This window comes from Meleagris gallopavo, chromosome 22 (assembly GCF_000146605.3).
Source record: "Meleagris gallopavo isolate NT-WF06-2002-E0010 breed Aviagen turkey brand Nicholas breeding stock chromosome 22, Turkey_5.1, whole genome shotgun sequence".
Lineage (NCBI taxonomy): Eukaryota > Metazoa > Chordata > Aves > Galliformes > Phasianidae > Meleagris > Meleagris gallopavo.
In genome coordinates, this window is record NC_015032.2 from 12,484,249 (window position 1) to 12,499,109 (window position 14,861).

At 46.3% G+C, this 14,861-nt stretch overlaps 1 protein-coding gene across 1 annotated transcript; it reads left to right on the forward strand.

Moving 5' to 3' along the window:
- The first annotated feature begins 8,730 nt into the window (after positions 1 to 8,730).
- APCDD1L (APC down-regulated 1 like) lies at positions 8,731 to 14,861 on the forward strand. The gene is made up of 4 exons (XM_019622315.2): positions 8,731 to 9,818; positions 9,976 to 10,105; positions 10,422 to 10,980; positions 12,828 to 14,861. The coding sequence occupies exons 1-4, from the start codon at positions 9,809 to 9,811 to the stop codon at positions 13,590 to 13,592; spliced, it is 1,464 nt and encodes a 487-aa protein (XP_019477860.1). The 5' UTR covers positions 8,731 to 9,808; the 3' UTR covers positions 13,593 to 14,861.

Here is a 14,861-nt window from a genome sequence, read left to right on the forward strand (position 1 = left end):
CGCCGCACAGCATGAAGGAGCCCGGCGCTGCCCCGCTGCCCGCCCCGCTGCGTCCCGGGGGTGGTTCCGTGCCGGTGGGTTTTCAGATCTCCGGCACCTGCCTGGTAAAGGAGAGCTGCAGAAGCCGTCTCCCCCCCGGCACACGGCTGTGGGACCCTCCGGGAGGCACAGGCTGCGTCTTTGAGGCCGCCTTTCAAAAGGGCTTCACTTAACCCCACAGTTCTTGGAGCTGTTTCAGAAGGAAAGGTTCTGGCTGAAGAGACCGTGTGGGAGAACAAAGACAACAGAGCGGTGAAAAAGGCAAAATGATTTCTGATGGTGACAGAGGGCAGAACCTGGGGAAGGCTTCCCCATCCTCACACGGATGTTGCCCTGGGAAATGCTTGGGAGACCCTTGGTTGGAGCTGTGTGCCCCCAGACAGGTGAAAGGAAGGGGGGAGCGTGCCCCTGTGCCCCTGTGTAGAAGCTGGGTTTCCTTTTCTTCCATTCTTTTCTGCCACTTAGTTTGCTCATCTGAGTCTCTGGACAGCCAAATATCACACTGACTGCCTGTGAAACTCTGGGCTCCATTTAGTGACCATTGCAGAGGAATCGTGTAGTGACAGCTGTTGGAAATTATTTGCACTGAGAGTAATGGACCAGACTACAGAAAGTCTCAAAGCATGGTACTATATGGTACCATAAGGTTACTTGTCTGTTCCCTTATCTGGGATCTTTGTCATACGTGGTTCCCCAGATGTAAGCTTCCACAGGTTGAGAAATACATATTCTGCCTCTAGAGATTTCATTAGCTCCAGTTGCGCTGCTCAGAGATCTGCTATACTGCATTATGTAAGGTTACTCATGTAACTCTAATTAGAATACCGCTTTCTTAGATTGTCCTGCAATTTTAGTCCAATCAAATTAAAATCCAGTGCTTTTCCATCTAATGTCAGTGACAGAATTTCCACCGATTTCAGTAAGAACAGAAGTTGGACCCTAAAAGATGTGTTTAAATAGCTACGTTGGATCCAGAGCTCATTAAAACCAAAGCGGGATTTGCCAGGGATTTCAGTGTGTGTGAGACTGGCATTGGGAATTTTGCATGAAACTGAACATCAGCATGACACCAATGCATAATTAGTTGAAAAAATACTTTAGTTAGGTAACTGGACCTGAATTTGGAGTTTCTTCCAGCAAAGAATCACTCATTCTTAGGAATGTCCCAAGAGACTTGCTAAGTTTGTACCTAAACTTTCATTAAAGTCTTTACATTCCAATAACACGACACTGATATTTTTCATGTGTAGCTTCTCCTACATGGTTTTAACACTTTCAGAGTTTATTTTTAGGTTAGAAAATGACTGTGTTGGGGTAAGTTAAGATCAGCAGTTGCATTCAATTGTAAGAATAGGAAGAGAATCCTCTACACAGTAGCACTGAATTAAATATAGATGTATGCTTACATGTATATATCCACTATTAAATTAACATCATTGTCTTTGGTTCAAGTGTTTGATTTGGGCAATATTTACTTTACTAATGTAATTTTTTCAAGTTGGCATTTTTTTTCTTCTCCAGTTCTCAAGTTGGCCAAAAAATCAACAACTAACATATTATGCTGGGTTGTGTGATTTGACTTTATTTGTTCTTCCATAATTATAGCTTAGCCATGTTCAAAGTATGTGAATATAGATAAAAACAAGGTTGAGATGTGAAAAAAGCATAAGTGAAAAAAAATATCGTGTGGTTTCTATATTTTCCCCACAAGCACAAATTGTTGAGTAAGGAGATTTTCAAAAGCCAGAAATTGCTATGAAGAAAACCAAAGCTGGAATCCAGTGCTAGGGGAGGCTGCATCTGGCAGAACAAAGTTTGGAAAGAGATTCTGCTTTCAATGGGATCCTGTGTTTCCCCACAACACAGCATATGTCATCTGTAAAAACAACGCTTTCATGGATGAGATACAATCACTGCTAAAATCAACCTCAAAATTAGGAAGCACCTACACAACACTCTCAGCCAGTTCCTTTGGTTTTCTTACCTGTTTCTTGAGGACGATAAAGCCATGAAAACAGAGAATTGCTAATTTCATCATTTTAAGACAATGCATCTCAGATACAATATTACCAAGAAACTGACGGTGAGAAAGTGGGAATTTTAAAGTGTAACCCTTTTTCTGTAGGCTAAGATTGCTGCCAGAAACTGAAAACATGATTCATATGACTGCTCCCCCTCTCTACCCTGCTTAAATTGTGTAACATCTGAGGTATTAGTAATCTGCAATCTGCTGGTTGTTTTTTTTTTTTCCCTTTAGAGAGTTTGACGGTCTCATGCTGTAAAGAGTGAAATTGGGAAAGTTCTATTTCTGTGTATTGAGAAAAAAAAAAATCTGTTTGAAATTCTAAGACTCCAGATTGTTAAGTGATAAAAGGGTTGAAATCCATCATTAATTTTAGCACTGTGATGGTGTGATAATAAGGTCTTTCATGCTGATGTTTTCTCACTTTCATCAAAATCATCATGATTTGAGTTGACCTGAACCTGGGAATGCTGCAATGAAGCTCAACTCCCATGGCCTTGTTAGAGACAGTTGCATCAGTTCAGTAATGTCTCTCGTCTTACAGTTGCTGTGCTGGTACATAAATCAACAGGAGAAACTTCAGCACTGACTGTTCAAAGAAATTTACTTGAGTCTAGCCCATAAATTTAAACTTGAGTGCAACCATTTGATCAATCACTGGAAAACTTCCCCATGGTTTCTTCTGCACTGATATGAAGCACTGTCAAACATACGACATTTTGGTCTTGTCCACATCAAAGAGCTTTTGCCCCTGTACTCTGGGATCTGCTTATACACCCAGCTTCCCACTAAGAGAAATGCATTTACCTGGGTCATGCTCTTACTGAAGCCACAGGTGCTGGACATTGGCAGATTATGGCTTTTAAGTATCTCTTCTAACCTGTTAATACAAAATCATAATTAGACTTTATAAAGCTTTTCAGAGATTTTTCAGAGAGCAGCTCAGTTTTCCTTGTTTGTTTTGCTGTGAAAAAAGTCCTAAGTTTTGTTAATTGTGAGTAGCACAAGTCCTGTTATTGGATTATACAGTGTGTAGGTTGAATGTCAACTTTGATTTCAGCATCTGTCAGCTGTGTTTAGTGGAGCTGGAACACACCAGAACTTGGCTGATGTTGACAGGCAAAACAGTAGACTGAAATTTCAAGCTATCTAGAAACCACACCCAGACCCCAAAACACATGTTAGAAGTAACTGTAATTCTCTGCTTCAGCTGAACAAGTAAGATTTTTCTATGGTCACTTGTGATTCTTTGTTAAACACATGAGTGTTTCTGGGATGGAACGTGTATCAGTTTACCACCTATGTGCAGAACGTTGTTTTTTCTGAGAATACCCTCTGTTATGAGTGCTTTTGAATGCCTTCCTCATCCTTTTGCTTTGCGTGGGCCAAGTAGCCCCAGACTATTAGATCCCATTAGATCCTGTTTTTATTACTATAAACAGTATCTTTGCTGCAGTGCCAAGACTCCTATTGTGTTAGGTGCTACATACGGAGAGAACAAAAGGATCGCTCTTGCTTTAGAGGGTTTATAATCTAATTTCCTGGTCTTAGGTTTCCAACAGTGAGTTGCAGGGACATACTGGGATTCCCAGCTGTGTCCAGCAGTTAGAACCTATTGCAGTTGTTTATATCTTTAAGTGCCTAAATGCCTTGGTGCCTCTGGCACGAATTTCTGAACCCACCGAGGCGATCTTGATGAGGAGGAGGGCGAACAATGAGCTTACACAGGAGAGCAGCTGTCTCCCGTGGGAGCTGAGGACCGGGAGCACTCCATGGCAGTGGGAGACTGAAAGGCCACTCTCAGCATCCCGCCAGCTCCCTGCCAAGAGCGGGTTATTCCCTGCTGTACTAAAGCTTTGTTCAATCCTTCAAAATCCTGCCAAGCAAGTGGACTTGTGCTGCCTACTAGATTGTGCCTCAAGAAGTTCACACTGATATACAAGGCACATTTTTTTCACTCTTCATTCAATCCCAACAGAACCTCTTTATTCGTTGTAAGGAATTCCTTCCCTTCCTTGGTGTTTATGCTTTGTGAATATTTATAGGCTGTTATCATGTCCATCTCTCTCCCCAGTTGTCACTCAGCCAGGCTGCATGTGCTCTGCTCTTTTAATTCTTGCTTCGTAACTCAATCTCTCCCACCCCCTAATCGTTTTCTGTTGTTCTGCTCTCAGCTCCTGCCAGTCCCAGTTGCTCATTTTGCTTGGGGGGAATGCTATATTTATGTTAATGTTATGTGGTGGGTGGTCCTCTCTGTGCTTATGGTCCATGTGAGTGATTTAGATGTTTAAAATGAGGTTGGCATTTTATAGCCAAGCCATTGCCTGGTTGCCAGTTCCACTCTTCAAAGCACTCTGGGAGAAAATATGCTTAGCCATCACTATTAAAAGCAGCCACAATAGCCACTGGTAAAGTGTCTGTGCAGGGCTTGGAGGGTATTGCCAAAACTCCATGGATGTGCCACAGATTCACAATGATGGTCTGCCATTACTTTCAAAACCATGCACTGTATTCTCTATTAAGTTTTCATCTTGCGTAACTTCAGGAAGATAGATGTCCTATTTCCCATTTGGTTAGAACATGAATTCTGGTTAGAATTTAACTGAGTCATGGTTTTACCCCTGGGGTATTGTTCAGCATGGGGCTGAGCTGGTTTGCTTTCCCTTCTCCAGCTCTCACCCATCTCTCACCGTCCAGGTGTCTCACTGGGATCTCACCAAAACCAAACTGAAGTTCTCATCAGTGTTCAAGGAAGAAAAAATTGAAGCATTTCCTTTCATCCTTCAGTGTTCTTTGCCTTTTCCTTCTACATTTCTCTGTGCCAGACACCTGTGGCAGTACTGCTCAGGATTTAACACAGGTCACAATGTGTCCATGCTGTCTGAAATAACAGGATTTTTTGGTGACTTACCAAAAAGAAGGCATGTAGCAGTTATCCCATTAGTTCACAACTCTGCTCATTAACCCTTGGTGCTCTGGCTGTTGGTTCCTGTGGCTCGGGTTGGCACAGTGCTGGCAGCAGGCAGGCTCCTGACTGCATGCAGGCCGCTGCTGCCTGTGGGGGCCATGTGGTGCTGCTCAGCTGTTTTTGACTGAGTCTTTGACACTGGCTGGTCTAGGCGAGGAAGAGCACGAGTCTCCCCTTCCTGAGGCTGCCTGATGCCACCTGAGCGGTGGGAGAAAGGAGGGAGAAGTGGCGTGGGGCGGCAGGACCTGTGTCTGTTAGGGCAGCGAGCGTCAGGAAGGGCTCTGCTGGAACTGAAAAGCATGACATGGTGATCGACAGTAACTCTCTGGGGAATGTGTACTGGCATCTGCCGCCAGAGCTTTTATTTCTCGTGCCGCCATAGTCCTCTATGCCAGCTGCGGTGTGCCCTGCTTTGTTTGCTCCATCTGGGGAGAGAACGTGCCATACCCCATTTCTCCTTTGTATTCCTGTATTCTTTCACTGCAGTATTCATGCCAGTTTATGGAGAAGGGCACTTTCTGAATAAGGTCCTGATGCTGTGTTGTCACAGTCATGGGATCTTTCCTATTTATGACTCCAATGAAAGCGGGATCGAGCCCTGCAATCCTATTTACAGTGTCAGGTCTGGTTTTCTTCAGTGTAAACAGCCAGAGAGAGCAGTTTTAAGAGCCTTTTTATTTAAATATAGTTTATACTGAAGAAGATCTTTGACATGCAGGAGAGAATATCTTCTCCCTTCTCCCTTTCCCTCCTACAAATTCCATTTGTCTTGTCATCTACCTCTGGACATGACACTTACAGGAGAAATAAATGGTTCCATGATTCCAAGAGCAAAATATTTACTTCTCTAGTGCCTTAAAAACCTCTAGACAGCTCACCACAAGTGCTCCACTATTTTAATTGTGGATATGAGACAGATCAGACAATGATCACAGCCACAGAAGACAGGGTAAAGTGTCTGAGCTTGTTTTCCAGTATGCTTAAATTTATGTGGTGAAGTTGTTTCAAAAAGTTCTCCGAAACCCTGAGCTGTTTGGGACTTTTGAGTGAGTTGAGTTCCCTCTTAGGATCTGCAGAATGCGGTCATGCTCTGTACTGCACAAGGGGATGCTCTGCAGTGATAGCTAACATATCCAATGTGTTCATTGTGCCACTCTTCAAGGAACACAAAGAAACATCTGGTGAATTCAAAGCTTTTTGCAAGTAGCACAGGCTGAGCATCAGTCTAGTGAAACAGCTCTACATATGCCCATTTTACTGAAAAATAAGGGATGAATAATAGAAATACTTTTCCAGAAGCCATACAGAACTCCAGTGAAAGCACTGGCATCGTCCCTCAACCACTTGACCACATTCTGGCTTCAATTCAGGGAGGCATTACTAATCAGGAAAAATGCTCATGAACTGGCTTAATTTGAAGCTCGTGCTTAAGTTTCACTGAAACCAATTAGACTTAAGCATGTGCTTAAGTCCTGTCCAAAACTGGGTTCAGTTTGAATGCAAACAAAATGCAAAGTTGTACAGTGAAACACTGTTCCACCCCCAGTGGGTTATATTTAAGTTTTATAACTTTATAATATCATAAAATAAAATATATCTCTTCCCACAGAGTTGTTCTCTTGGGAATGCCTTATTCTGAGTGAATAAAAAGCACCGCTGACTTAATCTGCACACAAATGCAAAAGAAATTGATTTGCTTAATACAGACATCTTTGCTTTTGAAAAAATGCTTATTCCTTTAGTGGCTATCCCAAAATCCATTCTGCATGCTCTCAGGAGAGAAAAATGCTAAGGAAACACTGTTTTGCTCTGTTAATGAAGTCTGTGTGGATAAGTACAATTTACTTAAGCAGAATATATTGATAAGTTTCTTATCACCCATTTCATTCCAGTCTGAACATTCCTCAGAAAATATCAAAGGCTTTAGGTCATCTCTAAATGAAGAAATGTGAAATGCTACATGACTTCAGGCACTGATCTTATCCCTGTGAATGGGTGACTAACTGAAACATTAGATTTATAACTGGAAATAATAAATTCTGGCAATAGGAGGCAATAACATAACAGATTAAGCAATCTAGCTCTGGAGAAGAGTTCATCTTCAGTAATTTGGTGCAAACTCTAATGTATGCATTTTCTCCTCCATTTATAAAGGAACAGATGTGTGACTCAACTTTGCTTTTTTCCAAAGTCAATCTGCATGGAGAAACACAAACAAGGTTTGTTTCCAACAGAGCATATTGCAGTATTTCTCTCCTGGATGGTATTTTTTTTCCTTCAAAATGGAGAAATGGATCTGAATCTGCAGCAAAGAGTACTTCTGTAGCACAGCTCCTGTGGCAGGTTCTCATTTCAGGCTTGGCCATTGCCTAGGAATCTTTCGTCCTAATTTTACCAAGAATTTACTTTGCGTAGGAATTTCCAGTTCTGCCTTTCTATCATTTGATGCTGTGGGTCTGATTTTTTTCTTAAAGTTGCTTATACAAATGAGAGTATGGAATAGTTGATTAGTATTTGCTACTGCAGTTGTCTCAAGACTTGGTCCAGTTTCTGCTGGTTCCAGGGATCAGCCTGGTGTTCCTAATTGCTTGAGTACTTGTGCAGCCCTCTTGCCTGGAGACCTTGGGCCAGTGCTTTGGATGCAGCACGCACCAGAAAGCTGGAAAAAGATCCTGTTTTGTCTAGCTGCTGCACTGAGGAGCTCTCTGGAAACGCTTGTGGTTAATCAATACAGACAGACAGGATAACGAGAGAGTGGAAGAGATCACAGTTGGAGATTTTTTTTAGATTTTCCTATGAATGAGTATTTTTGTCTTGAAGATGAATTGTCATTAATTCCTTCCCCCTCCTTGCCCAAGAACTCTATGAAGCAGTCAGCTTGTGTCTCTCTTAAGATGGAGAGAGAAGCTGCTCTGATGTGTGTCCCCAGGGGCTGAGTAACAGAGTGACACATGAGTGACACATGAGTGACACATGAGTGACAGCCACTTTATGCTGCTCTTGAAATCAAAATGTGCCCTAACTACAGATTTTAGGTCTGGAATTGAACTTTTCCAAGCTGAAACACTGTTTGGATCTGGTGGGGCTGGGCTGGAGTATTTGAGAGAGAAAAGCAGCCACAAAATTTGGATACAATCCAGTAGCTTTTGGTTTGAGGATGCATTCAGCTTGGAGTCTTGTGTACAGTTAAGTAAGATAAAATCCCAAGGAATTCCCATCATGTCAAATATTTACATTCTGGAGGTTTTTTATTTTTACTTTTTCTCTCTCACTTTTTTTTTTCCCCCCATGGAGTTTGATCCTGATTATAAAAATTCCCTTTCCTATTGAATGTGTCAAAATCCTGTGATCATGTTGCCACAGTGTCTGTGCTCTCAAATAATGCAGACTTTTCGTGTCTCTGCCAAAAGCAGCAATAAGGGTTCAGTCAAACACTGAGGCTTCTGCTGCAATAAACACACACACACAGCAGTTAGCAAGTTCAGCACGGGGCTGTATTCACTGCTGTTATTTCGGTATAACTATAGATTGCACTAACACCTCCAGAGCCCTTCTGTGGTTGTAAGCAGGACCAAATTTGGCCCATATTATCTATTACCTCTAACCCAAATTAGAGCTATTTGTGTAGCTATTTGTGTAGTTTACAGTTTTCTCTAAGATAATTATTTCATATGTTTTAAGTGTAATTCAGTCTGGACTGTCCTTTAACTGAAAAATCTCCAACAGCTTTGCCAGTAGTTAGGCCTGGTGCTAGGTTGGGCAGCTGGAGCTTGGCTATTCTGCAGCTGAGTGAGAAAGCAGCAGGAGTGGGGCTTCTCGGAGCAGAGCTCTGGCAGCAGTGGGTGAGAGAGCAGAACCAAACGGTGCCACCTGGTACCACGGTGGTACCAGGCTGCAATCTTAACCAGTAGCCAGGGCTTTGTCATTCAGGTTTGTCTTTTCATGTGAGGGCTCGCAGGAACTGATTTTTAGGAAGCACAATGCAGTGCAAGCAATTGAGAAGGAGCAGGCTATCCCTGCTTGCCTTGTCAGGCCCTTTACAGATGATTAAAACAGAACAATTGCGAGTCTGCTCCAGGAAGACCCCTCAGCACCAATAAAGCATCTTTCCAGCCAGTTCCTGCACTGCAGCGCACAGTGAGGTAACAGAACATCCGCAGTGCTTTCAGTGCCTTTGGGTAGGTCGGCTGCTTGTTAATGCTCCCCTGCTCAGCTGGGGCTTTGTGTGCCGTGCGCTTATTCCCTGTGGTCGTTCCAGGGTCTGTGTGTTAACATCTGCACACATTTTGAAGGCGCCGTTCCTGTGATGTGTAAAACCTTCGCTCTGCAGAGAAGTGACTGAATTTGTGCATCAGACAGTCTGAAGTTCCACGGCCAGCCGGGCTGCAGGACGGGCACGAGTAGGGCAGGAACAGCGGTGGGGATGTGGCAGCTTCGCTGGGCCCTGGTTTCAAAGAGGCAAATTCCACCTTCCTTCCTGAGGAAAACTCACCAGGAGGGCAGCAGGAGTTTGCTAAGAGCAAATAACGCACAGGAATATGCATTTATGTGCGTGCAGGCAAAGGTCTGCAGCGTTTAATCGCGTGCTCACACATTCCCATAGCCAATAACATCCGTTGTTATGGGAAATGAGGTAAGTGACAGAAGTGCTGTCCTTATGGCGGGCGACAGGCGGGCCGCCGTTCCCATGCCGTAATTCCCGCATCGGTTAGGCGCTGCCGCAGCGGCTTCGGAGAGAGCGGGAACAAAGGGCGGCAGCTGCGCCGACGGACAGAGCGATGGCTTCAGGTACTGGAGCTGGGAGCCGGCAACAGCGGGGTGTGTGTGCGGGACCCTGCGGTGCGTGCGTGCGTGCGTGTGTATGTATGTCTGTATGTGTGTGTATATGTGTATTGTGTGTATGTGTGTGTGTGTGTACTGACCGTCTCCCCGCCTCTCCCCGCAGTGTACGCGGTCGCGGAGCGCTCGCTGCGCGGGGAGCCGCGGTGCCGGCAGCAGCTCCGCCACCTGCAGGACGGCGCCAGGATCGAGGCGCGGCTCCCGCCCCGCCTGGAGGGCCATTGGGTCTCCACCGGGTAAGGAAGGCCCCGCGGGTGGCGGGAACCCCAGCCCACCCCGACCCGACCCCTCAGCCTCCCTCCTCAATGGGCCTCGGGGCAGAGCGGGCTCCAGAGTCCCTCCATCCCATTTTCTCGATGGGCACAAAGCATCACGTCACACCCGTGAACCGCCACTGCACCGTCGCATTTTGGCAGTGGCTCTTAAAGAAGACTTCGAAATCTGCTCCTCCTGCCCCTCTCCCCCCGTGCTCCCCATTCCCCCCACCCCAGCCCCGCTCCCCACAAGGCGCCCATTGCCGTACCAATGACTCTGCACTGCCTCTGTCCTCAGGTGTGAGGTGCGGCCGGGGCCGGAGTTCCTCACCCGCTCCTACCTTTTCTACGCCAATCGCCTCTTCAAGGCCTTCCAGTTCTACTACTGGGACCCGTCCTGCCGCGAGCCCTCCTACTCGCTGGTCATCAAGGGCAAGCTGAGGCTACGCCAAGCCTCCTGGATCACCCGCGGGGCCACCGAGGCCGACTACCACCTGCACAAGGTGGGCATCGTTTTCCACAGCCAGAAGGCCATGCGGGAGGCGGCCTCCCGCATCAACCAAAGCTCGGGTGAGGGCTGCGGCGGTTTCCTGCCCCCAGGCCGTGCCTGGGCCCCCGGAGCCCTCTACGAACTGCTGAGTGCCAAAACCGAGCGTGACTGCACCGCGGCCCTGGGCTTCGCCATGCACGAGCTGAGCCTGGTGCGGGTGGAGACGCACCGCCAACCCCTGCCGGGGCCGCAGCAGAGCGGCAGCAGCCTGGTGGAGGAGCTGTACCTGGGAGACATCCATACTGACTGGCTGGAGCGGCTGCACTACCGCCCGACGGGCTACCAGCGTCCGCTGCAGAGTGCCGTGGTAAGTGTGAGTGCCCAGCCCGTGGGCTTCGCAAAGCGCTCCTTGGTTTTGTGCTATTAAAGTACTGACTGCCTGCACGTTGAGCCCCACAGACCCCCAGGAGGAGATGTAGGTTCCCCCATCCCTTCCTGATTGCTGGAGTGGGATGGGCGAGCGCTCAGAAAGCACGAGAAGTAAGGCTGCCTTGGCATGGGGCTGCAGTTAATGGCTTTTCTTTGGCTCTGTGTTCTCCTCGGAAATGCAATTTCCTGGTTTCCTGCCCCACAGGCAGTGAAGGCTTCGGGCTGCACGTTGCTGCCCACTCTGCTGTTTGCCTCCCATCCCTCGCTGTTATGTCCTTCAGTTTCAGAGGAGCAAGGAAGCCAATGTCCGCCATTAAATTGCTACTGCTCTGTGTAATGCCATTAGAGGAGAAATGCTATTACACTGAAACCAAGCGTTCTCTGTGACAGAAATAGAGCTGAACAGGAGCCCTGCTTGCTTCTTGTTTTGTTTCATATGTTGCAGCAGGTTGCTTTATCTCCAGGAAAACACATTTTCATCTGAATCATGTCTGATCCATTCAGAAATGACTGAGCAGTGAGATGGGGGGGAAACCTCTCTGCATTTTGCCAGATGGAACTGAGTTAACTGAGGTAAAAAAGTTCTTTTCGGTGGAGATTGTGGGGGGCAGCATTTCCCCATGCCCCAGATGACAGCAGCTGAGCTTGGAAAAAGAAAACCACAGAGCAGCACCCCCCTTCCTCCAAAGTAACCTTCCCAAATTGGTAAAAACTCTGTTATCTTGGGCCAAACCCATATATATGAGCAAAACCAGATGGTAAATATAAACACTTCTAAAAGTTAATTTAAACCCAAACTTAAAGATACTGAAATCCACTCTCTGAGTATAGCACTGTAATTAATCAGCTCACAGCTCTCCAATGCACCCCGCACATGATGTCACCACTTGGCGGTCATTAGAAACTGCCATACATTAAGAATTCTTCACATGGCAGTGAGAAGGCTGAGGGAGTCCGACAGTTGGCTTTGTGTCCATAGTGATCAGTTCATGGGGCACAGTCCTTTTTTTTTTCTTTTTTTTGTCAACTGGACTCATATTCCTTTGCCTGTGCTAGTGAGAGCAGCAGAGCTATGCTAGGAATTATTTTTTAACCCTCTTGATGAAAATATCACTCGTTTTCCCTTAAATTTATACCTCTTTTAAAGAAACCCATTCTCCCCAAATTACCTTTCATTATCAAAGAATTTCCTGTCTAAGGAGAGCAGATACATTTGCCAACTTCTGGGATTATTTAGCCATAATGTACTGTGTACTGTCAGCACTCATTAATGTGACAGTAGCAGTAAAACAAACTGAAAATGACTAAATTACAGTAGGCTCCAATCAACTCGCATGTAAATTACCCCCTCTCCAGTTAACTACTGAGTTATTTAACCTTGCTGCATGTAGTGGTTCAGCAAAGATTAGCTCGTGTTCTGGAAAACGATACAACATTCCAACCCTGCTTAATGAAAAGTAAAGCAGTTGTGATGCACAGAGTGCCAGAAGGTGTTCCAGGCTGCCCCAAACCCTCTGGCACTTGACAAAGGACGGCAGAGGCGCAGGGCTGCACTCTGCAGCAGCTCTTGGCCTTGTCCAGCTCCACTGCTGCGTGCGAAGCCTCAGCTCAGAATGGCACAGAGCTCTTCATCACTCTTAACCTACTGAGATGTCTTGGATTGAGTTTGTTGCAGTCGAACGTGCCGCTGTGGGAGCGGGGAGTGTGGGATTTTTAAATAGTGTTTTTTTGAGAAGGGTTTTTTTCATCATATCGGTTGACATGAAAATTTTCTGTCTCCTGCAGCACCACACGCATCCCTGCCCGGCCTGCGGGGCTATCTACAGAGCTGACGAGCACCACCCGCCCATCCTGCCTGCCCAGAGCGAGCTGCCGGTGCAGCTGAGCGGCAGCTGGGTGAGCACCCGCTGCGAGGTGCGCCCTGCCGTGCTCTTCCTCACTCGGTACTTCATCTTCCACGGCAGCAACCACACCTGGCAGGGCTACTACTACCACTACTCCGACCCGCTCTGCAAGCAGCCCACTTTCACCATTTACGCATCTGGGCGTTACACCCAGGGCGTCCCCTCCTCCAAGGTGAAAGGGGGCACGGAGCTGGCTTTCAAAGTCACACAAGCACGGGTGACACCCATGGATCAGGTGACGGTGATGATGCTGAACTCCTCCGAACCGGGGAGCTGTGGGCTCGCAAGCTCCTGGAGCGCCGGCGTGGAGCAGGATATAACGCCAACCAACGGCTGCTTGGCTTTGGGCATCAGGCTGCCCCACACGGAGTATGAGCTCTTCAGAACAGAGCACGACCCCAAGGGGCGCAGCCTGCTGTACACCGGTGAGAGGCCCACGGATGGATCCAGCCCTGACCGCCCCGACAAACGGCCCACGTCCTACCAGGCGCCCCTGGTTCAGTGCGCGGGTGCATCAGAGGAGTTCCCTAACTACTATAGTCTGAAATATGTGGGGAAAGAGGGTGCAAACGGCAGTGAAGAACTAAAACCTTTGCCTGTGGCCCTCTTACTGTTGATAGCACTGCAGGTGTTAAGATGGGACTAGCTCTCTATTCAGGTACAGCACAGAACCCAGATAGTCTTGGTGCTAGTATGATTTTTGTAACTTCCAACTGAGCACATCTGGAACCAGTTTTACTTAGACTTGGAAACACTTTAAACGAAAAAAAAGAAGGCAAAAAACAAAGAACAGTGAATGAAGCCAAGAAGATGTGCCTGACCACGTACTGCCTGATGGCTTTGTTGCCTCATCTCCCCTCGTCTTTGCATACCAATGTAATGTAGTGACATGGATGCACTGCACATTGCAATAAGTACTTCAGCAATATGAGGGGAAAAAGAGCAACATCAATTGCAACTGACGCTTTTGGCACTGCTAAGATTTAATCAAGGGCTTAGTTCAGGTGTAATTCAAACATCCAGTGTCAGCTGCTGAGTTTTTTTGAGGTTAAGCTCCCTCCGCCATAGTCCTTATTGCTGTTTGTGCAAATTTGATCTGCAGTGTCCGTCAGCACCAGATACAGTGTCAGCAAGTGCTCTCACTAAGGACACAGCTAACGATGCCTCTCAGTTTACAGATGTTTTCTGCAGTTTTCACATGTACATACATGTGGAGATGCAGAGCAGCAATCCCAGAGCATCACCTGACAGACTTCTATGCCTGACTCTGGTCATAAGAAAAGCTACAGTAAATAGAAAAAGCTCCTGTGCATAGCAGTGCCAACTCCCAGCATTCTGTAGCTGCAGACACTGCATCCTTGCTGCACTATTTTGGCACTGCCAATTGCAGCTCCCACTCACAGGCAGTGAGCAAAGCAGATCACTCAGGTCTTCTCAGGCCGTATATTTTCACTGTCTCCTCTTCTGAGTGCATTGGCTGTTAATCCAGCTGTCGTATTAGTTGGACTGTCACTGCCATCCCGTTCACTTGAAGATGGTTTATAAATCTGCCTGCAGTGAACAATGCGCTGAGGAGACAACTCTGAGCAGCACTGTCAGACTGTCCAGAGCTCCGCTGGCAAGGAGGAGAAAGTAAGAAATTACATTCCCTTTGCTGCAGCCAAGAAGCATATAACTTACCTGGGGAAGACGTCTTTCCAGTAGCTAAAACCCCTCCAAATAAGCCTATATATCTTACAAAGGATATTTTTGTTAAACCATCTATGCAATAGCTACCTTCTTAATGCTGTTTTTACAAACTTGCAGCTTGTACTTAAATAATTTATGGGTTTTATAGCATCAAAGTACTTTTTTGGGGGAACTTACATTAATAATTCAGATGAGATGCTTATTAAATGCATACAGTTGTGACATA

Coding starts and splice junctions, on each gene's coding strand:
- APCDD1L (XM_019622315.2), top strand. Junction 10,106..10,421: donor GGCCATTGGGTCTCCACCGG/GTAAGGAAGGCC, acceptor CTCTGTCCTCAG/GTGTGAGGTGCGGCCGGGGC. Junction 10,981..12,827: donor GTCCGCTGCAGAGTGCCGTG/GTAAGTGTGAGT, acceptor TGTCTCCTGCAG/CACCACACGCATCCCTGCCC.